The 23,156-nt window shown below is 44.7% G+C and overlaps 2 protein-coding genes across 2 annotated transcripts; both read left to right on the top strand.

The window, feature by feature from the left end:
* The first annotated feature begins 533 nt into the window (after positions 1–533).
* Positions 534–5,573, top strand: FRG1 (FSHD region gene 1). The gene is made up of 9 exons (XM_026033603.1): positions 534–595; positions 675–742; positions 929–1,051; positions 1,979–2,036; positions 2,220–2,334; positions 2,714–2,818; positions 3,294–3,385; positions 3,751–3,861; positions 4,257–5,573. The coding sequence occupies exons 1-9, from the start codon at positions 534–536 to the stop codon at positions 4,291–4,293; spliced, it is 771 nt and encodes a 256-aa protein (XP_025889388.1). The 3' UTR covers positions 4,294–5,573.
* A 3,335-nt stretch (positions 5,574–8,908) lies between these two features.
* Positions 8,909–21,707, top strand: ASAH1 (N-acylsphingosine amidohydrolase 1). Its single transcript, XM_026033572.1, has 14 exons — positions 8,909–8,989; positions 12,971–13,017; positions 13,213–13,303; positions 13,745–13,831; positions 14,738–14,816; positions 14,941–15,015; positions 15,794–15,839; positions 16,753–16,897; positions 17,977–18,031; positions 18,238–18,319; positions 18,990–19,121; positions 19,315–19,438; positions 20,021–20,077; positions 21,036–21,707. The coding sequence occupies exons 1-14, from the start codon at positions 8,909–8,911 to the stop codon at positions 21,123–21,125; spliced, it is 1,191 nt and encodes a 396-aa protein (XP_025889357.1). The 3' UTR covers positions 21,126–21,707.
* Positions 21,708–23,156: the final 1,449 nt, after the last annotated feature.

Here is a 23,156-nt window from a genome sequence, read left to right as displayed (position 1 = left end):
ATAATTTTTATCCGCTGGCTGCGATTCCAGTGGGTTTACAGCCCTGGCCATACCCAYAGGTGAGAATGTCAGCTCCACGTACAGACACGGGGGAAATGCACTGGGAGCTCTCGCTTGGCAAGCTGCTATAAGCCCAAAAAGCCAACAAGCCGTTGGGCACGAGGCCCCTTCCCCTCTCGTGGGGATAAAAACACGGGCCCAACGCAAACTGCTAACGGCCGTCCCAGCTCGGAGCCTCGTTGCGTGCGCACGGGCAAGGCCGCAGCGCCCCAACACCCTGCGTGTGGATACACGCCAACACCTGTCTCGAGAGGAGAGGGGCTCAGCGGGATGCGATTTTAAGCGTCCTTTTAAGCGTTATTTTAAGTGCGCTCCTCAGCCCGCCTCGTCCCCGCCCCGCGGGCGGTGCCCACCACGCAGCTGCGCCACGGGCGGGGGGGGGGCACGGCGCATGCGCGGCCGCGGCGCCGGCGCGGCGAGCGCGCGCGAGCGAGCCAAGTTTGCCGCGGCGGGGCTTCCGTAGCGGCGCCGCCATGGCGGAGTACCAGTGCGTGAAGCGCACCAAGCTGGTGCTCAAGGGCGCCAAGGAGAAAAGGTGGGAGCGGGGYCGGTCCCGCCGCGCGAGCGGTGCCCGGGCTCCGCTCCACGGCTCCCTCCCTCTCTCCCCCCCTTAGCAAGAAGAAGCACAAGGAGAAGAAGAGGCGGCGCGAGGAGGAGGCGGAGGAGCAGCTCGACGCGGTCGGTGAGGGCCGCGCCGGGGCCCTCTGCGCCCCTGGGGTCCGTCCCGTGCGTTACCGTAACGGGCGTCGGCAGCTCGGCCGGCAGCGCCTTCGCTGCGGGTTGCTTTGGGGGGGGGGGGGGAACCGGGCCCCTCGCGTCGGCCAAAGCCTGTGGTTATCCCATTGCGTGCCTTGTTTCTGCCATCTAGGGAGCTGGTGGGCCGTCAGTAACTTCGGTGAAATTACGGGAACTATCGCCATAGAAATGGGCAAGGGAGCTTACATCCATGCTCTCGACAACGGCTTGTTTACGCTTGGAGCTCCGCATAAAGGTTTGTTTGGGGAAATCCCTTCGAAGGGAAAGAAAGGGGGTGTCTGTAGTGGAAGGTGTAAAAGCTTCTGATTAGATTAGCGTGCCCTGAAGGCAGCCAGTTTTAGAGACTGATAATAAACAGAATCTTAGCAAAAGCACATAGAGGACTTAAAACTGGTGACTGCCAATCAGATTCCTCTGGCTAGTTTATTTTTCTGCTATGTGTACAGTAAATTGAAGTACTCTAGAGCTGATCACCCATTAAAAGCCATGTCACTTATTATTTATTTATTAAGTTATTTATAATAGCTTCAATTTTATTTTATAAAGTTTTTATGATGCTAGTTGAAGAGTGAAAGTCAATTCAGATGAATTTCAAGTCTTGCTGTCAAATGATGCTCTAATTATTTTTATGTTGCTCACGTGGGTTGCAAGAGTGTCCAAAAGTGAACTTTTCCTCATTTTGAATGAGCCATCAGACCAACCAGAGCTGTTCAAAACCCTCGGGGTGCGCTCCTCAAAGTGAGGCCAAGACAAGGATGGCAGTGGTAGCTCATTGTGGTTTTCAGCCTAGTGGTTTTGAGAATAGTCATTTGTGTCATTTGAGCTAACTCATAATGTATTTTATTATGGAAATATAATATTGCAGGGAGATTAAGATTTTATTAGTTGTCTGGAGAATTACAGCATGACTTGACTTGTAAATTTCTGGAAGCAAGGCCTGTATTTTTTTTTTTCAAGCACTTTTTCTTTCTTCTATTTCTGAGCATGTATCTTCCAAAAGAGTTTTTAAACATATCTAGTAACATAGTGTTCTATAGTATGTAAGTAAGTAGCAATAGTTATTGTATAATTTGCCAGGTTGTTTTAAACTCCATCCTGCTGACAGGTTACAATATGGAATTTTCATATTTCATACCTAAGTAATAGAAAATTCATCCCTCAGATGATGAAGGCCCTAGTCCTCCTGAGCAGTTTACAGCAGTAAAGCTTTCAGAAACAAGGTAAGCATTATTTTTAAAAAATGCTATGAGTTTTGATTTGTAGCATCTTTGTTTCTAGTGTGAATACATGTTTAGTGGTTTCTTCAAAATTGCTGCATAATGAGAGCATGTGTATTGTATGTTGGGTATTAGGGGTTGATTTAATTCAATGCATTATCTATCTCCTCTATTTTTCTCTTTGAGGATTGCTCTGAAGTCTGGTTATGGCAAATACCTTGGTGTAAATTCAGATGGACTCGTTGTTGGACGTTCAGATGCTATAGGRTCACGAGAGCAGTGGGAACCTGTCTTCGAAGATGTAAGTTGGAATCAGTCATTTGATATTCCTGACATTTAGCTGTATTTTCAGTTAAGTCTATTTCACAAGGCTGTAAAATATTATTTGTTCATGCAGTAAAAGCCTTTTGAAATCTTAACTTTTTATTTTGCTAACTACCGCATATTTACTATTTTTCTTTAAAGGTACTTAAAATATTTCAATTTACTGTATTTTGGGAGTTATATCCTATTTACAAATAGAAGAGACAGTAATATATCCAGCCAGCTGTTACAACATCAATACAGAAAAGAACTGAACACTATTACAGAGATTTCTGCTGTATCGTAGAGGATAAACGTTATGAATCAAGATTTATATAYGAACTTTTTATGTTAACACTGTGATATTATTCATGCAGAAGAAGATGGCATTGCTRGCAGCCAACAGCCGCTTTATTAGATGTAATGACGAAGGAGATATAGAAGCCACAAGTAAAACTGCAGGAGAAGAAGAAATGATAAAGGTAATAGAATTTATGTAAAAATAATGCAATTAGTGCAGGATTGATAGGAATATTCAATTTACTAGAGTTACTCTCTTTACTGCATTTTACAGCATACAGTTGTAATTCTATTCCATTAGCTATTAGCCAATGTTTTACATTCAAAAAAGGTAAATGAGCACCAAGATGACATAAAAATTCCAGTAGCTATGGGAAAGTATTTTACTCTTTTTGATTTCAACAGTAATGGTCCTTCTTTGATGCAAAGGAGACTTATAGTGGTATCAAGGACTAGACTTAAGACCTTACATCAGGCTAGAGCTACTGCTTTTTTTAGAGTTGTCTTCATTTGTAAACTAACAAATTGAAAATCTGAGAATTTTAGAGGCTACTGTAACTTTTGTTCTCTATGAAGAATGTGTTGTCGTTTTAACTTGTGCCTTCTGTTTTTTTTGTTTTTTAATTCACATTTCATATTTTGTCTTTCAATGATCAGATTCGCAGTTGCGCTGAAAGAGAAGCTAAGAAGAAAGATGACTTTCCAGAAGAGGACAAAGGAAATGTTAAACAGTGTGAAATCAATTATGTGTATGTGATTGAAAGCCATTAATGTACAGCATTCTAAAATCAGTTATCCCTGTGACTTCCCTATGCTCAAGTGCCTTTTTTTTTTTTTTCTTTACTCCTTAACTTGTCACGCTGACAACTGAAGGAATTCTTTAAAACCTTTAATCACTTCATGCTCATTATGTCATTTCCACTTAGAATACCAGAAATGCTTATGTAGTTTGTATTATAGAAATCTTAGGGCAATGTTTGATATCATGGTTGGAGTTTATTAGGTGAGTTGCCTCCTGCAACTCATTAAGACGTTAAGATTCTCATTACAGCTGTTGTGTAACTGAAATGCAAAACTCAGAGAAGTTACTTTTTATGCTTCTTTTCCATTATAGAAAGAAATTCCAAAGTTTTCAAGACAAAAAGCTCAAAATAAGCAAAGAAGACACAAAAGCCCTCAGAAAAGCCAGAAAGGAAGGCACTTTTCACGAAACACTGCTTGACAGGTATTTTAAAATACAAAAAACAATGTGCTAATTAAAAACTACAGCAAGTTGAATTTTTAGTAAATTTCCTCTCTGTTCTATGTCCTACTAATTCTGTTTTGCTTTTTGTTCTGGAAGTTCCCAGCTTCGGATTTGGCCAGAAATGAGTTCTTGTTGACATCTTTAGCTAGATCTGTTCAGTTTGTTTACTGCCAAGGATGCAGAAAATAATTTCAATCATAAAAGTTGTCTTTTAACATTTTGAATATATATGGCACCAGAACATTTGGGGGAGGGCAGACTTGCCAGGTTTTAATACATGCTTTAAAGTGCCTCATATAACACTTTGAAGTAGGTAAAATACTCRAACATAATCATTTTCTCTAACTTTTACTTCATTTACTCTCTTCCTATAGGAGAGCAAAAGTGAAAGCTGATAGATACTGCAAGTGACATCCAGCTGATCCATCTTCTGTATCTTTGGTGACATGGTCAAGCTAAAAACAAGAGTGAAAAGTTTTACAATGATGCATTTTTTTACAGAAGGCCTTTTGTTATGATATTTTTAAAGGATCATCTGAGAGTAGTTTGTTCACTAATGTCATTTTTCAGTAATATGCTTATCCTAAAACCCCGTGATGTTGAAATTATTATTTAACTGAAAACAAATTATTTTACCCACTGAATTTCCCAAAGTTGATGGAAGGAACCTGAAGTTAGAGGTGGTGTCTAAGGGCAGGAAGAGAACAACCACAAATTTTGAAAGCAGAGTATTGTTAATACATTAAGCCATTAAGAAATCTGTAATTGAACAACTAAGAAATACTTGAAAATGAATGTCTTTGAATACATCCTGTTAGATCCAGGTAGAACTTTTCACGGAGCCTCTGCATTGGCTGAGGTTATTGGCTGGGATTTTCAGGTTCTATAAAACAACATTGGTAACAGGACCAGTGTATAGGTGAATAAATGGCGTAATCTGTGTACTGGCAAGAGTATGGACAAATCACAAGAATCCTGTAACTAATGGAAATGCAGATGCTTCATAAGAAAAGAGGAGGACTGTTTTGTGTGAGCAAGGTGCGTATTTTATGAGAGGGCAAGGAATTTGGTTTCAGCTGAAATTTTCCTGGTTTGTCCGTGTTTAATATTAAAGAAAACAACAGAGACCTTTTTTAAGGTCATATTATAGTATGCATTCCTCATATCTCCTGTAAATAGTATTTCTTCTGTTTCTGTTCTGATTATCAGAAATATTTTCAATAAAAGCCTCTCTATAGGAACTACTTTGTCACCAAGTAACCTTTGTGAAGTAGGTGAAGGATCTGTGACCAGCGCTGAGTCATGGAAACCTGAGTTGTCTCCATGAAGGCCCTTTCTGACTGTCAGTATGAACTGCACAAATAATACAAAGCTCGAAGCCAGTGCAAGATAATGAGATCTCTTGCAAGAGCCCAAGACCAGACCAATAAATTCTAGTCAGTGATGACAATTTAAATTGGTCTAATTTCATAGGCAGTTGGTCTTTAGGAGAAAAAGCATAAAGAATTTAAATACCTCATAATKGTTTAAACCCACTATTGAATTTTGAACATTAAACTAAATTGTAACTATGTATGGAAGGCTAGTTGAGGGTAGCCATAAAAGTATTTATCGTTCTAAGGATTTAGAAAAGCCCGTACAAATTTATGGAACTGAGAAATGAARGAACTCTGGTCAAATTCAAGTTACAACAGAGAACTTATTAACTCAGGTTGTTTGTAGATTTTTTTTTTTTCATTTGCCTTTTCTGGACATTCTTCAGAATTGCTTTTGAGCTCTCCCTGCTGAGTACTATCCATTATAAACATACTGCCTCTCTAAGGTAATGGTGGTGGTGGTTGCTTACATATTCCTTTGTACTATCTACAAGAATAGATAAAATCTTTGTTTTGCAGGTATCTATTCAGAAATAAGTGCCTTTTCTTCCCACTTAGTTTTTGCTCCTGGAGAACGTACTTAGCAGGAAATCAAAGTATYCCCGCTGGCAAGTTCGCCTGTGGAACCAGAGTGGAGTAGTTATGCTTTTAGCTTTCTCAAATGGACAAAGCCTTAGAGATGTTTCTGTCATTCCARCTGTTCCGTGAGACATTATATTTTAGAACAGATAGAAGTAATAACAGAATACTGAGAAATTCAATAAAGGCCAAGTCTGAGGCTGTGCTGAATGGAGGAAAAAATACATAATTTGTATGAAAAATGTATTTAATATTAAATTCACAAATGATTTTTTCCCTCAGTTTTCAGRGTTAAGTAGAAGACACTCATCAGTAAATTATTTTTGAACCTCAGTGACTTTTTGGAGAATTCTTTCCCTCCCATCTGTCACTTATCTAATTACTATATTTCAGGACATACTTTTTTTTTTTCTGGTTAAAATGCAGTAGTAACAGATGGTAAGGTAAACTGGGTAAACACTTTTCTTCTTTTACCAGTATTAAGTTGCTTCACTTAATTAAAAAAAAAAATAAATAAATAAAGACAGCTTATGGTTATAATGTGTAGTTGGCAATACAAGCTTTGACTTTCCTGCTTTTCAGGTAGAATATCCATTCTCTTACATTCAAAAAGGGAAAGCAGGCAACTTTCCCTGGGAAAAGCAGGGAAAAGACTTCTGTGCTCTTTATTCTTGCACACTCCTTCATATTACTTATCCTATATATGCTAAGCTGTTGGTTTCCTTCCGCTCCTTTGTACCGGCATCGTTCAGGATCCTTCTTGTTTCCACTTGTGCCCTAGACTTTTAGCTGTGGGCAATGGTAACTTCAGCTGTGTTGCCCTGTGCTGCAGTAACAAACCTGGATATTGCATTTCTAGAATGATGCAGTTGTTGTATAGGGGCTGTTTTGATTAATGACTGCAGCAGTAGAGAATGTCAATGCATCTATATGTAAACACTTTTATACTTTTATACTGTTTTCTCTTTTTTTTTTGTTAGACATCTCTGAAATTTGTCTTTTTCATTARTATCAACTAATTTCTAGTACCTAAAGTTTTGCAAGATCATGATTTGTAAATTTTATTTCTAGTTCTGTTACAAGTCTTTATTTGAGCTTACTGTTCAAGTTTAGCCCATATCAGGAATGACGGAAAATTGTTAATACTCCATGTTAATTTCTATTCACTATACATTATTTCAAAGCAAATTGCTAGGAAAACTCATTATTTATGGTCATTCTTTATGGTGAGTCTACAGTTTTTTTGCAACTGTTCAATGCAAGTAGCAGATCTCCTAGAACTGCATTAAAGTTCCTTCACTCATCAAAAAGTCAGTCATAAGATGGGATTAACTGCAACACGTTTGGCTTGCATCAAGGGTGTGACTCCCAAGAGAAACTAAAGGTACATGAAGTAGCAAGTACAGGGTAAGATCTTGCAATACGTCTCAAGCCTCGGGGGATAAAATGCGCAGTGAGGTAGTGCTGACAGAAAGCTACGTGGCATTAGTCGTCTTAGAGGCTGCCTAGTCTTAGAGAATATTTATGAGCTTGCAAGGAACTCTGTGTTTATATTGCTTTGTATTGCTTTCAAATAAGCACTGATGTGATCAAATTTCTAAGAGGGGAGCACCTCAAAACCTGAAGAGGTAATGGGCAACCATATGGGCATACCACGTGGCTATCTTTCTACCACTGTCAGAAATGGTCAGTGAGGTGAGCTTAGTAGCTTAGAGGCTTTTGAACAGCAATATTACATTGCTTAGAGGCTTTAAAACACAACGCCCGTCCTTAGTTTTTCTGCCTTGTTTTTTTCTGAGCATGGGACAGTGCTGCCTTCCCCACAGTGGCTCAGTAGATGGAGTTCTGCGTTGGGGCTTTGTGTGGGCCCAGGTTGGAGGAGGARGTTGGGAAGACTGAGGGGAACAGACGAGTGCCAGAAATGGCTACATCAACTGTCTGCTCCAGGACACAGAGCTGGGGTTAGTCAGCTTTTCAGAGAGAGAAAAGGGAAGAAAAAGTGCTAAGGATGTTTAGATAAAAAAAACAGGACCAACTTAATCTGGCTATTCTTCAGACTGTAAATCAGACTGTCTTATTTCCTCTTTGTCAAAGGCATTATCAGGAAAACATTGAGTCTCTCCGGTTGCCGTGTAATTTTCCTCACGTCTTAAATCCCCTGATTAATTCTGTATCTTCTTCCACGCGTGCCCAATGCTTTCGTGTTTGTTCAGCCTTGGTTGCGGAAGCTCTGCCCCAGCCCAAGCCTGATCTTTGAGCTGGTTCCTTCCCACACGCGGCTGCGCTCGCTCCGCTTGCCCACGGCTTTCGCGCGGTGARGCGCTTTTCCTTCTCCCTTTCCTGCCTGGATCTCCGCAATGCCGTAGGACTTTCCCACCACCCCTTGCCAAGGACTTCCCTCTCCTCCTTCCCACCCGTCTGCTTTATGAGAGCTCAGCTCATGACGTGGCCCATTAAATCACCACCTTAGGGATGGTTCTGCTTGTTTTTCCTGTGCTAAAAGCACGTGGCAGGTCTGGCAGCCACGCTTGGCACTCGCTGCAGACTGCAAGGAAAGTAAAAACAGAGGCACTGGAGTCTTGTATTTTATATTTAATGTAATGCCATGGTTTATATTTAACATGACGGAATGGTTGATAACATCCTGTCAGGTTACAGCCCCATTTGTTCACACCAGCTTTCGTGGAGGAAACTCATGGTGCAAACTTGCTGAGTGTGGTCCAAGAGGGACATCTTCATGTGGGATTTTCTTGTGAGAGAGAAAAATGAGGGGAAAAGAGAGGGGGAGAGAAAAAAAAAAAAAAGGAAGGAAAGAAAGAAAACCACATGCAGGTCTCATGGGGTTGTTTTTATTTCCCCCGTCTCGTGCCCGAGGCAGCCGCTCGGCGGGGCAGCTCTGCCCCTCGCCCATTCTCGGTTATTTCGGAGCTTTTTCCCTCTTCCGACACCTCCCTCCCCGCTCAGCCCCGCAGCGCCTCGCGCCCCGCCCTCCTTCCCGCCCTGGCGCGTCACGTGGGCGGGCGGCGGCGCCGCCTCGTGGGCGGGCGGCGGCGCCGCCTCGCAGCCGGGCCATGGCGCGCAGGGAGCGGGCGCTGCTGCCGCCCGCCGCGCTCCTCGCGGCCGCCGCGCTCCTCGTGCGCGCCCCGGACCCGGTGAGCGGCGGCACGCGGCGCTGGGGGCCGCGGGCGGGCGCCCGCAGCCCTGGGGTGGGCCTCGGTTCGCGGTGCGCTGCCGCCCTCCCCGCGAGGCGCGTTGCGGGGCTGCGCCCGCRGCCGCGGCCGTTGGAACTCGCGCGGGAGGGAGGCGCCGTTAAAGGCGTTAAACGCCCGCTTCCCTCCTCGCTGCGGTGCGCGGAGAGGTGGCGGTGCCGCCCGGAGCGCGGAGGAGTGGGGGGGAAGTGCCCGAAACGGAGGGGCACCCGGTCCCCAAAAACGAGCCCGTGCCGCGTGCTCGGACCCCGGAGCACTGCCGAGTAACGCCAAGGGATCGCTTTATTTATTTATTTATTTATTTATTTATTTATTTATAAATATTTATTTATGTATGTGTTTTTATATATGTATCTCTGTATCTGTTTATATATATATCATATATGTGTGTATATATATATGTACGTGTATATATATATATATATGCAGTTCTTTAAGTGGAGATGTGGAGAGCGTGCCCTGCGTATTCGGGAAAGCCGCCCCACACCGTGCCCAGCAGCAGTGCCGTGGGGAGCAGCAAGGAAAGTGGGGCTGGATTTGCTGGGGCTCAGCCTGGCCTGGGCCGGTGATTCAGGCCGAGTTTTAAAATGCTTGCTGAGCAGTCGCTGGGTTGTGCGTTAGTTCTCTGTTATGCTAATGTGCAGGTATTAGGCGGTGCRTMATGACTGTTGTTGGGTTTTTTTTCCAGGTAGCAATTGACAGCTTGTTCAGCTGCCCTGTGCCTCTCCWGCTCCACTTACATTCACAGGGTAGCTCTTCTGCGTTACCTGTGTGGCTTGCTTGTTGGTTTTGCCCTTCCACATAGCACGATGTCTTTCTCCTCCGCGGGGTTTTCCTTCTTTCGATGTTTTGGTCTCACGCTGCCACACATCCCTTCTGGCATCGTTACATCCAGATACTTCCAGAGTCAGCTGTGCATCAAGTAACCAAAATACACAGATGATTAGTGGAAGGTTATTCCAATAAAAGGGGTGGGAAATTGCTTAATTGCTCGGGAGTAGCTGTGTAAGAGGGGGCTCAATTCTCACCTTCAGAAAGGGGATTTGTGGCAGCTGCCGTGTGTCAGAGAGGTTCTGTTGGCTGTTTCTGGGGAGACCCCTCGGGAAGCATTTGAAGTTACGCAGTTTGAAACCAAGGGTGGTGGTCCCTGGGCAGCTTGGTGGCCACAGGAGTGATTTGGCAGCTGCTTTATTTCATTCTGTTGATAGCAAAAGCCCATTTTTTTTTTTTGTTTGGATGGTTTAGTTCATCAAGAAGCCGTGGAGTAACAAAAGCAGTTTCTGTGCAGTAGCTGGGAGAAGCCAGAGCAGCGGCAAGTGCACGTGATCTGCGAGAGGACCCAGGAAAACAACCKCCTCCGTCTGCGTGTGCTCGGTGGYGCTTGGTGCTCGGAGCAGGACACTTGGCTTCCTGAGGCCAAGCTGTTTAAAGAGGGCCYAGGGCAGGTCCAAGGCTTTCTTCTTCCTTTTTGTCCCGTTGGAAAAGTTAGCAGTTAGTCTGTARCAGTTGTAAAAGGTAAAAAGATTTTTCTCCCTCACTGAATGACGTTGTTTTTTACAAAGAAATTATATTCTCTGGTTATTTTAACATCTTTTCAGGTTGTTCTTTCTGTGCCCATCATATCATTGAATTTCTAAAGAAACTTAGTAATCTTGGCTTTCTTCAGGTCTTTTAATGCCAACTTAGTCTAATTGATGCTGAGAAAAGCTACAGGTTCGTTAGGGGGTTATTAGTTAAATTTGCTTGCTTTGTAAATAAACAGTTGAGATGTCTAAAGTTGCTGGTGTCTAAGGAGGGGATATTCTCCCTGCTCTCTGTATTTCTGCCTTGACCCTTCCCTTTCCCTGCCTCTTTTGCGGCTGAGGTTGCAGAGAACAAGGAAGATAAAAGTTGTTTCGAAAGCAAGATGAGAATCTCAAGGGAGAGTGGAAGAAGGGAGCAGAGAGGAAGAGAAAGAGAGAAGCGAGCTGAAGTTTAGCGCTGGGAACGTCATTTAAAGCACTCTCTGCTGGATTGATACCATTTGCCCCGTGCGCACCCAGCGACGCTGCCGAGTTAACGGATCGTTTTCTGGGTGGAAGTGTCTGGTGCAAACTGCTTGAAGGGAAACCCTGCCTGTAACCCTGCCCGGAGCAAGGGCCAGGCTTCTACAGGTGGCTGTGGCAGCGTGAGGGTCTCAGCCTTTGTACCACTAATGGCACTGGTATCTTCCTGCAGCCCTTGCTCAGTTCAGCTTGTTGCCYGGTTATTGAGACTTCCTCTCTAAAAAAGAGTCTCTTCCAAATGYAAAAGAGGCTATTTTGGATCATTTTCTGTTGTAGTTTTTATCTGTCAAAGAGCCTGTTTTGGAAAGCTTTGCTATCAGAATGTCTGAGTGTGTTGCGTCAGGCTCTGCAGTAGGACAGGTATGCGATAGCACTTTTTCTAACTTATTTTAGTGTTGCAAACGACAGATTTCACAAACATTTGTGGTAATGCTGCTAAGGGTTTTCTTGGCTGCACATGCAGCTTCTGGTTCTTGTTGCCTACTTAGTCATCTGGTGGCCTTGCCCACCTTCCTCGTTTTGAAACCTCCTCGTGCTGGTAGTGAAAAGGCCTCCCGGGTTGGAGCTGCCGCTCAGCGTTGCAGAGGCTGTCGCTGCCCTGCGTTGGAAGCCAAGGAAACGCGTTTGTGCTTAGCAAGAAGCAGCAGAGCCCGAGACTTCCATCTCACGCATAGGAAACCCAGACCACAGGGGCGCAGCTCCCAGGACTTTTCCCTGCTTAGGGAGCCAGGATGCTCCGCAGGGAGGCATCAGACAGGGAAGGGAATTCACACAGCCAAGTGTAAGCAGGGAATGAGTGTGGGGAGGCGGGAGGGCCTCCCTCTGGGGCTCTGCTTCTTTCCTGCCTCCCGCGCGCTGAGCTGGGGGAGCCGCCTGCTCTGGCAGCAGGGCCCATGTGTGTTCCCTTTGCTGCGCGCCGAGACACGGAGCTGGCCCGGGCCAAAACTGCCTCTGCGGCGAGCGGCTCACCCCGGCCGGCCCGGGAGCAGGAGGCGCTGGTCGGCACGCRCTCCTACTGCCTGTGCACAGTAGGCTGCAGTGACGGGCCAGCGCATGGATGTGCACGTGCACGGCATGGGGAGCAGCCTGGCGCCCACTCCCGGCACCTCCAGGACATCCCGGTTCTTGAGTTTCCTCTGGGAGTCAGTTGTCTCTAAAGAGCTGAGCSGGGCGGCTTTTAGTTGCCTTCTGAAAGGGGGCTCTAGTCGTGCTCGGGGCCAGCGTGGAAACACCATTCTGTGCCAAGCAGGAAGCGACCTGGTGCCATAGGTGCGTACGCCTGCAGCCTCCATCCATGGTGCCGGAGGCGTGTGCAGCCTCCATCCATGTGCCGGAGGCGTGTACGCCTGCAGCCTCCATCCCTGGTGCCGGAGGCGGGCGCAGCCTCCATGCGCGTTCCGCCTGTTCCCCCTGTGCCAGCAGCGCTCACCACCATGCGCAGATACAAGCGGCGTGACCAGGCAAGATGGTGAAACAAACAGCCCCCGTAGGCTGCAAAGAGGTCCAAGGTTAAATGAGAGCTGAGCTTTTCTGAAGACCGTGTTCTCCGAGCGCTGCTCCTTGCTCGTGCATCAGCCTGGTGTTTGACTGAGTGCTGTGGAATAAAAATAGGCTTGTCCAGCTGTGATAAATCGGGGCTTCTCCTGGACCGGGGCGGATGCGCTGGCTGCGGCTTGGCCTGACAGCGTGGGGTGGGTGGTGTTTGTCCCCTGCATCCCATGTTTTCCTCGGCCCCTCCAGGCTGCTGGGCTTTCCCTTTAGCATCAAGTTATCATGAGTTGAGTTAGCAGAACTACAGGTTACAGGTAAATCTGCTACAATATTAGGTGTGTTTTAATAAAGAAACTAAATAATAACTAATGCTTAACTGTCTCCACAGTATGGAGAAGACTGCAGAACTGAAAYGTACCCTCCTTCAGGACCAACGTAAGTTGTGTGGTTGGGCTTCTCTAACCATTTACCAAAAAGTAGTAAACTGGAAGGTTGGGCTTTCTAAGATTTATCTTATTTGTTCATATTGCAGATCTGGAAAGTACTGATTACAGTTGAAAGTTGAAAACACTGGTTTTGTTAAATTTATGCTTTTTTTAAAAAATTTGAACTCTGGCGCTTATCTTCCAGGTTYCTTGGGAATGTTCCCACGTATGTCATAAATCTTGATTTACCTCCCAGCAAAAGATGGGATGAGCTGATGCGTGACAAAAAGACACAGGTATGAAATACAGGGGTTACTTTTAAGCTTAGCATATATAAAACTAGCACATAGGCTTTTATTATGGAGAGGTCTCTAAGGAGAACCTGAGATGAAACTGTATTAATAAAGGATTAGAATTTCTAGGTTTTTGTTGTTGTTTATTGGTTTGTTTTTGCTTTTCAATATAGAGTAAGATAATAGTTTGAATGAACATCTTTCCTTTTATGTGACCACATGAATGTGGCCTTTTCCTGTAATTCTTTATTTCATTAGTGAAGGAACATGCAAGAGCTGATCTATAGAGTCATTTGGATAGAGAGTGAAGAGCAGCTATTCCATAGTGTTTCTCAGCATTAAMACCACACTTAGCCCTTCTCATAAACATGTATTTTTCAAGAAAAAGTTGCTTGAAAATATTTTGATAATTCTTAAGCTCAATAAAGTCTTTGTTCTTTTTAGTTGAAGACGGTAGTCGAGAACATTAAAAACATAGTAAATACCTTCTTCCCTAGCGGCAAAGTCGTTGACTTAGTGGATAACAAAATAGTAAGTATTGTCAGCTTTGATATTTTGCTATTTTCCCTGTTCTGGCTACCAGGATGTTACTGAATTTGGTTCATTGTAACTTTACTTGTGATAATTCTTCCTCTCAGATTCTTGAGGGGCAAAAAAAAAGTGATTTTGCAGAGTTGTATTAGTGAAACCATGCAGCCTGGAATGCCTACGTCTCTTCTGCTCTTAAGTTTTCCTAAGAATTCCTCATGTTTGGTTGGGCATGCTAAGCCATTTCCAGCAGCAGGTGTGCCTGGTCTCTCCATAACGGCTGCTGCTTGCTGTGCCAAACCCCGCCGAGTTACTAGAACCAAGTCAGCTTTTGAAAACCACAATAAATGTCTGAATCGAGGTGATGTGTGCTTGAATTTGGGGAAGAATTCATGTGCTTGAGCATACAGTCAGCACGGGGGGAAGCAGAGGGTGCCAGAGACTGCAGCAGGGACTGTAAGGTCAGACCTGCCCGTGTCAGCTGGCTGGGATGGCGMCCCGAGCCGAGCGAGCGAGCGCGGAGCAGCTGCACAGGCAGTCGGGCCAGTTTGGCAGAGATAAGGGCTCTTGTACTCACTGAGAGCCTCGAGCCCAGTTCCAGGTGAGCTTCTGTATGGCGAGTCTCATTTAACTCTTTTCTGCCTGTTGCTGCTAACATCAACTGGATTTTGTGCCAGTCTCCCTTGCTCACATGTCTATATTTTCATTAACAGTAGTTTTTACTTTCCCTAAATAACGTGCGTTCAGGTACTGCACAAATATCAAGTACTCTACAAGCTCTACAATTTGTAGAGGAGTTAAAAACACAGTTTATATCACTAATAATGCATCTATTGGAGCAGTCTATTTTAGATTTCTTTTTTAAATGTATCCATTTGCACAGGCAGCATATAAAATTTTTCCTTTCAGGGACATCTCACTGCCACACTTCCTTATCCTTTCAATGAAGAGCTCCAAGGGATTGCAAATGCATCTGGAATTCCTTTGGGTAATGTTTTTTTCAGTGCTTCATTTACATTAACCATTTCTGTAAAGTGAATTATTGAAGTTTATATATAGACCCTTTGAAGCTTCTGGAGAAGGAAATTTTACTTTATTTCTTTTTGTTCCAGGGGAAATTGTTATTTTTAACATCTTCTATGAAATTTTTACTGTCTGCACTTCCATAGTGGCGGAAGATAAAACAGGTAATGCACATCTGCATGGTCATCCTGGTTTGGTCGTGTGTAGACCCTCAGAATGCAGAAAGGGCATTCTGGCCCTCACTTTCCATGGCAGAGTGCAATTCTGTAATTCAACTTCAATTGCAGGACGCAGGTGCAGAGCAAGAAACTGAAAGCAGTGGTAATGTGTAGGAATGCCCGGAGAGTCACTAGGGGATTGTCAGTGTCCTAGGTTTAAAGAAAAAGAAAAGTACCTACTAAGAAGAAAAAGACTTTTTACGATATGGCTTTTGCTTTCTATGGAAAAGAAATGCTCTTTTCCTTATTTTGCTCTGGCCACTGGTTCCAGTGCAAGCCATTTGGCACCCAGCTGTGACAGAGGTGCCATACTAGAGAAAAGGAGCTGCTCTCCTTGCTTAAAACAGACTCTTTGTTCTCCTAATCACTTCAACAGCCCCTGCCTGCCCCTCTACCAAAGGAGGGAACTTCAGATTCTCAGAGGGCTTACAAAAAACTGGTTTAAAAAAAAAATAGAAACTTAGAGTTATTAGCAGTGTTAATAGGAAAAGCATCCAATGCTGAGCTGGACAGCAMGTTAAAAAATATTTGATTTCAATTATGGCAAAATATTGGATGCAAAGCTTTTGTGTTTTCTGTCCTTATACAATAGAGATCTCTACAATGGCAATTTTACTGCTTTCCCGTATGTGTTTGTTTTCCTAAGCTTAAACTTATGTCCCCTTCTTTAGCAAATTGTGTGTGTAAATACGTATATGTAGTTTGTTTATGTATTTTAATACAGGGAGGCTTTACCATGCCAGAAACTTGGATTTTGGACTCTTTCTTGGGTAAGTACCTAAGACAATGTCATTTTTTTAATTTTTATATACATATATATATATTATATGCATATATATATACACACATATATATATATATTTGGAAAAAAAGGCTTTTCAGTTTAGTGACTGGCACTAGATTTTCTTTTGTTGTTGTCATTCCATGCATTTGTTTTTTCATGTTTGCTTTTATTCTCCCTGTATATTATGTAGTGTCATTTACCCAGCTGATTTTTGAGGCCCAGTTGGAATTTAAGTGTTAATTAACATTTTCCTTTGCCTAATAAACCTCAAATGTAAACAGCTGTCCCTCCATCTGTTCCTTGATTAGCATGTGTTGAACTGCCCCCCTTCTGGCAGAAAGACTGGTGCATATTTCCTGAAAACCAAAACCACTTTTCCAAGTTGTTCCTAAAACTTTGTTTCCGGAGAATTGTACCAAGTCTTCTTTAGCATCCCCTTAGATAGACACTCAGCAGAAAAATCTCCTCTGGATAATTGTGCAAACTAGTAGTGGGTCGTCCCTTCAACTGAGGGGAAAAAAGAGCTACAGTGGTAAAACTTTCTGGTTTCTCCCTTGGAAAAACAAGAATGTGATTGTTCTGTGCCAGCACAAAGCGCTCACGCTTTCAAGAGTCAACAGGTTTGGTGACTGAAGCAGCACCCCTAGCTGCCCATGGGATAAAGCTGTGGGCAAAATAGGCCAACCTTTTAATTGGGACTGTTGATTTGCACAAAACTGGCTCTTTTCACGGAGCAGCAGGTGTTCAGTGCCAGCCCCCGCCCGGTGGCTTTGGTGGCTTGTAGGACCCCGGCGAGCAAGGGGACAGGGAGGGTGTCGCGCGCGGAACATGGGCGGCTCGTGGCTGGAGATGTTAAATCCATGGCTGGGGGAGTGTCAAATGCTGTGTCATCTCTGTAGGTGGGATGTTAAAAACAATTCCTGGACGGTGACGCGGGAACTGAAGCCCACAGTGGTAGTCCTGGACTTCCAGAGAAACAACAAAACAGTGTTTAAGTCTACCAATTTTGCAGGATATATAGGCATGGTGTCTGGAGTCAAGCCAGTAAGTACCGAGGGCKTTTTGTCGCTGAGCTAATAACGCTTCAGTCCTTCAGATATAAACTGTTGTTCTGTAATCATCTGCCCTGAACTCTTAATTCTTCCAGGACGTAATAGAKATATCCAGGGAAAGGTAGTTGGAAAAAGTACTGCACTTTTCTGGTAGAAGGAAGTTGTTCAAACATAACCCTTTCTTACAGGGAGTTCTAAACAAGCATTCCGAATGGGTAAATAGTAGTGTGTAGAAAATAAAGCTTTTCCCAAGTGGTTGGCTCAAATAGAAAGGAATTGCTGTGTTTCCAGAGTAGAAAATGTCTCCCCCTTGGAACTGTAAGCCTGCATTATAATGTAATTGGTTTTAGCCATTTTAAGACTGGATTTTATCTAGTCTTTAAAACATGCTGAACTATCCCAGGTGCTCCAGCTTACCACAGCTCCATCTTCTGCATATGTTCAGCTCTATCCTGGTTGACCCTTTTCATAGTAAAGTCAATTTCTGGCACAAATCCTTGTTTTGCCCAATAAATGGACAAGACTCCATCTTTATAATGATCCAGTGTAACTGCATGCCACAGGGGAGGACATGGCAAACACTGATTAGAGCGGATTGGGATCACAGCTTGAACTGGATGTTGAAAGAAGTGCACATTAAATTATATATGGCTGTGCCCGTGYGAACAACACTAACATATCAGTGTATTTACTTACACTAGAAGGTAAGAATTTGCCTTCAAGTTGGACTAGTACTTGRAGATCTAAAACGGAGGTTACAGACAGCAGGAGAGGAGAAACAAGTAAGGCAAAAAGATGAAAAGAAAAACCACCGTAGGCTTGAGTTGCTCGCACAAAACCTTGGCCTGCTAGTTGCAGCGTAAGCACAGACACAGAACCTGGGAGCTGCCATTGCTGCCTACTCAGGGATTAGACAGGGGCCRGTCCTTGGTGTGGGCTTGTTCCTGCAGCCCTCATGCAAGGCAGTGCCTGCAAAGCTGGCACTAAAGCTGGTGGGTCCATTGCAGGGTGGGCTTTGCTTCTTGCTCGTGCYGCCCCTGGGCGAGGGCTTATTGCTTTAATGCTTTTCAGGACACTTTCACCCTGACCATGAATGAGCGTTTCAGCCTTGATGGTGGTTACATTGGTGAGTAATGCTCATTTCTGCACTTTAACAAGCTTTTTAGACATTAAGTGTACCTTAAGTGTAGGATGAGAGATGATCAAAAGATGAGAAGATTCCAGGTGAGTAAAATAAAACAGCTCAGGTTAAGGGCTGGGAAAGCTGGACTAGCATGACAGAGGCTTATGAAAACAAGCTGTTTATATATTGTAACCAGTGATGTTTTGCAGGAATATTTGARTGGTTTCTTGGTAGAAGAGATGGTATGTGGATGGGCTTTCTGACCAGATCAGTCCTAGAGAATGCTACAAGGTATTACACATTTTTCCCGCCCTCTAAATATTTGCATGTTTTAATTTGTTTTGCTCCTGGCTGGCATGAATATTGTAGGTAAATTGTCTCTCATTAAGTACCAACTGATAATAGATATTTTCCTAGTAACCTTGTATTAAACAAGTCCTGTCTGTKCTGAGAATTCGTGTGAGTGGTGGGGAAGAGAAAGCAGAGCATACAATTGCCTTTAAAACTCCTCAATTTTTTCCTTTTTTTCTTCTTTATTTTTTCTTTTCTAATGAACTTATCAGCATCTGAATGCATAACAGTATTCTGCATCAAAACACATGCCAGAGTTAGTATAGGGTAGGAAGTAACCAGTAATAAAGCTCTGATGCAGTAAATTAATTAGATGGAGTGTCAAACTGCTAAAGTGCATCATTATTGAATCCCTCTTTCTTGTGTTTAAAAAAATAAATAGGTAAAGATAAAAAAAACCCTGTGTGCAAGGAGCACCTTGTGCCAGGCACAGTTTAAGTGGAAAAGTGTTGCTGAAACGTGATCTTCATAATGACGCAGGCTTTGTGTACATGGCTGAAGGGAGAAGAAGGGTTAAATACCAAATATTTCCTGGGTCTGAAACTTAGTTCTTCAGTATTTGAACCATTTATGGCAGGTAATAGCATAAAACTTTCCTTGTTCCCTGCAGTTATGAGGATGCAAAAGAAAAACTGACAAAAACAAGACTGTTGGCTCCAGCTTATTTCATACTGGGCGGAAAAAAATCCGGAGAAGGCTGCGTGATAACTCGTTCCAGGACAGCGACCCTGGACATCTGGGAGTGAGTTGTTTGACTCTTCCATGAGAGGACAGGCTRCACTGAAAATTGTGCCCTGTTTCTCTCGGCTCCTGTGCCAGAATTCAGTTCTTTAACATCACTGCTGCAACACACCTGTAGCAGGCCAAAAAACACACTTAGTTTCCTAGAGCATTGACTTAGAGAAGTGAATCACAGACCTGCGTCTCTCTTTCAGCCTTGATCTCAAGAAGGGCTCGTGGTATGTGCTGGAAACAAACTAYGACCGCTGGAAGCCGCCGCTGGTGCTGGACAACCGCCGCACGCCCGCCATGAAGTGCCTCAACCAGACGAGGCAGGAGGTGAGCGCGCCGAGCAGCTCGGCCTGCCCAAAAACACTCACATTGTCCCCAGGCGGCTGCCCCATGTGGCGGGGAACAGCAGGGCCTTTGCACACAGAGCTGCGAGGACAGGAGCACCTAGTGCCTTGGGGACAGTTGGTCTGCRCTGCTCTGTTCCTCCTTACACCAGTGTTTGCTGCAGCCAGGCTTTCTGCTGCCCAAGCTCGAAGCTTTTCACTGCTTTACAGTATTTTTGTGTTTTGTTTTTTTCCTGCTGTGGATATAGGATAGGATAAACTTGAAGATTTTCTGAGAAATATCAGTGTTTCCTGAACTGTTTTTTATTGCTAGCAAAATTCAGCAAACACTGCCTGGCAGCAGGCACTGTAAGTCTGGCTTCCTGTGCTGTAGTGAGATCTAGCCGGCTCGGGCTGCTTTTCAACCCCTGCTCTTCTGATTACAGGGTTTTATGTATTCCATACTTTTCCATACCATACCATCCATTCCATACCATCGCTTTTTTCTTTTTTCTCTCAGCATTTACACACACAGCTAGGTAAGCAAGTTCATGTCCACTAACACCAGTGTATTGTTTCCTTGCAGAATATCTCATTACCAACCATGTATGATGTTCTCTCCACAAAGCCTGTYCTCAACAAGGTAACGCTGCTTTTTTTTTTYYTTTTTTTTCCCCCAAATTTCTTGTGGGAGGGTTGGTGGCAGGGTGGAGACCTCTAACATATATCTAAAGAGACGGTCAAAGTACATTCAGTTTTTACCACGCTGTTGCACTGTAGGGATGAGTTCACAGTGCAAGTGAAGTTCAAGATATTTGCTCTAGATCTGGGAGGCTACAACTTAAGCATGAAGCGAAAACCTGGCCTGGGTTCTAAGAGCCCCTCGTGGCAGCCTCTCATGGAGCCTTGATCTGCTCATTTTAGAGAGGGCCACCGAGCAGAGCTGCCCCCCAGGGAGCGCCCAGCAGCTCCCAGGAAAGAGGGAGAGGGCGAAAGGCAGAAGGGAGGAAGAGCAGGGATGGGGCAGGAAGGGTTACAGGCACCTGTGTGCCCCACAGGCACTGAGCTCCCACCAGGGGAGAACRGAGCAGGGAGAAGGCCCCGCTCCGAGTTAGTATTTCCCAATATATTCACAATATATCCGGTGGCAGCTTTTGAAAGCTGAGTGCGTTGCTGGGTAAAATCCAGCATGTGAAAACGAAAGCTTCCAAGAACATTGTAAAAGGAAAAAGTAAGTGTTGGAACAAAGGGTTTGAAGCCCTGAGCAGCCTGGTCTGGCCTCAAACCTCCTGGTTTGAGGAGGAGGCAGTTGCCCTTCAGGTGTGCAGAGGATAATTCAGATTAGAAGGGTGCGCTCAGCAGTGCCTTAGATGGTGTGCGAGACAACTGCAGCTGCCTCTGGCTACATGACTGATTCTCTAGCTGCCACAGAAGGTCTTCCAGTCTGAAGGGCTTGAGGTTGGGGGTTCAAAAGCAAAGCCGGGTTTCTCTGAGGGAAGGTTGAGCAGCTCCCTGGGGTGGAAGCGGCGGCGGGTGGGCAGCAGGGAGCGGGTGGGCGGCAGCAGCGGCGCGTGACGCGGCTCTCGCCCTGGGCGCCGCAGCTCACCGTGTGCACCACGCTGATGGACGTGCGCGGCGGCCACACCGAGACCTACCTGCGCCAGTGCCCCGACCCCTGCAGCCCCTGGTAGGGGCCTCCCGCCCCGCTGCGCTGCATGGGAGGCTCTCCCGGGAAAACCACCGCTCCTGGAAGGAGCCGCCGCCACCGCCTTGGGACRCAGAGTGCCCGCGAGGAGCTCGCCCTGCGTGGCACCCACCTGGCAGCAGCACTGCGGGCAGAAATGTGCACTAATGGGGGCGGGGGGCTCAAATTCAGCTATTTCTGCAAAAAAAAGTTTGGGGGTAGCTCTAGATGCCTTCAATATTTACAGTGTGATTGTGCGCTCAGATTCAGAATTCTTTAAAATCACAGATGGTCTAAAATAGCACCTASCAAGCACAATAGGAATTCTAAATTGTACTAGGAGGTGCTTCTGTATCCTTTCCTAAACACCTGGGGAGAATAACTAGTCTTCTAATTCTGTGTAAGGATATGGTCGGACTCGGTGATCTTGAAGGTCTTTTCCAACCGTAATGATTCTGTGATATGTCTAAGAGGCCTTGGTATAAAATAACCTACCACAACAGCATATTTAGTACAGAAACAAGCTCTTGGGGAAATATCTATTCACTATTTTGCAGATCTCTTGCTGAAGTTCTTCCTTGCCCTATTAATTTTTTTAAAACAGATTTTTCTGTTGCTCCAAACCCAATAAATACTAATACAATAAATATTCTTGAAGAATTTCATGCTTTGATGACATTCTGTGCACCGATTTTGTATCTCTCAGGAAGCCACTGTGCATGTTACATGGCAGAAAGGGCATTCACTTCCTTACAGACTGATTTCAGCCAAGTCTGAAGTAGTTATATGTTTCTTAAGCTGTCTGCCACTGACCTACCTAACCCCCCAACCTTGGGGGTTATTTTATTTTGATGTGAAACGTGCACGCAGCAGGTCAGCATGAGCACACTACCTGAACTGAGGCTGAGACTGRGGGAAACACATGTATAAAATGCAATTTGCAGATCAGAGGATTCCTATAAAACAAACCMAGGCTGATGTTCCTGCCCACACTGTAGAAGGGAAATTATTTTCTGCTGGGTTCACACCTTAATCAGGTAGGGGTTTCTTCAGCTTTCTCTGGAACTAGTTGCATAAGAAAGGCATAATCAAATCAGGTTGCCACTTAACAGTAAGTTTCCTTGCTTAATTAGTCCTGTCCCGTGTTGGAGCRGGCGATTTGCAGGCTGTAACTAATGGGCTTTGGGTGCCTCCCTCGTGCAAAACGAGGCACCCGYGTGAGGAACACGTGTGCAGCAACGGGGGTTTGGCCTTTCTCTGCCGGAGCTGAAAGGATGAGTTCAGAGGGATTCCTCAGGACGGAGAAAAACGCTAATTTCCCAGTGGTGCACATCAGGGAACCTTCTGGTTTTAGGGTCTCCTGCTTCTCTTCCCCTAGATGGTGTAGCATAACCAAAGGCTACACCACAAGAAAGACAGATGCTGACTTGCAGCTTTGGGATGTAATTTAAGAGTGTCCTTACAAATCCTAAAAGACAGAAAATGGATGTTTTTTCATGCCTAGTTGCTGTACACAACACAGTTGAGTTGTCCGAGAAGTTTTGAAGATACGGGCTGATTTACAGTTAGACTTCATTTTCTAAGGCTGMTTTTCTCTAGAGCAGCAAGCAACTATTTTATTTTGAAATAAGGTTCTGCTTAGAGCTCGTTAGTTGAATTTACCTGSCCCTTTTTAAAAAGCTTTCGTTTCAATCCAGTGAGAAGCAGGCGTTTCACTCACACAGGGCAAGGTTCACAAAGCAATTCCTAGTTCYGCCCTGAGAGTCACCAGCTTTTCTTGCAGCAGAGAGCAGCCCGTTGGGACTAACACACTTTTGTTTTGCTTTGTTACTACATAGCCTGGCTCTGTGAGGGGCAGCCTCAGTGTTTCAGCTTCTTGCAGATTTTTACTGTTGTTCTGAAGGAGCAACTAAGCTTGAGGAAGGCATGGGGATTAACGATGAAACACTCCTCGTTCCCAACACACCTCCTCGCAGCCAACCTCCTGRGCTGTCAGTAGAAGGAGGAAAAAACAAACCCACGCGTCTGGATTTCACCT

This window comes from Nothoprocta perdicaria, unplaced genomic scaffold (assembly GCF_003342845.1).
Source record: "Nothoprocta perdicaria isolate Ctin4 unplaced genomic scaffold, notPer1 scaffold_13, whole genome shotgun sequence".
In the NCBI taxonomy this organism is placed as follows: domain Eukaryota; kingdom Metazoa; phylum Chordata; class Aves; order Tinamiformes; family Tinamidae; genus Nothoprocta; species Nothoprocta perdicaria.
The sequence above is the reverse complement of the archived record's forward strand: the minus strand, read 5'-3'. Positions and strand labels throughout refer to the sequence as shown.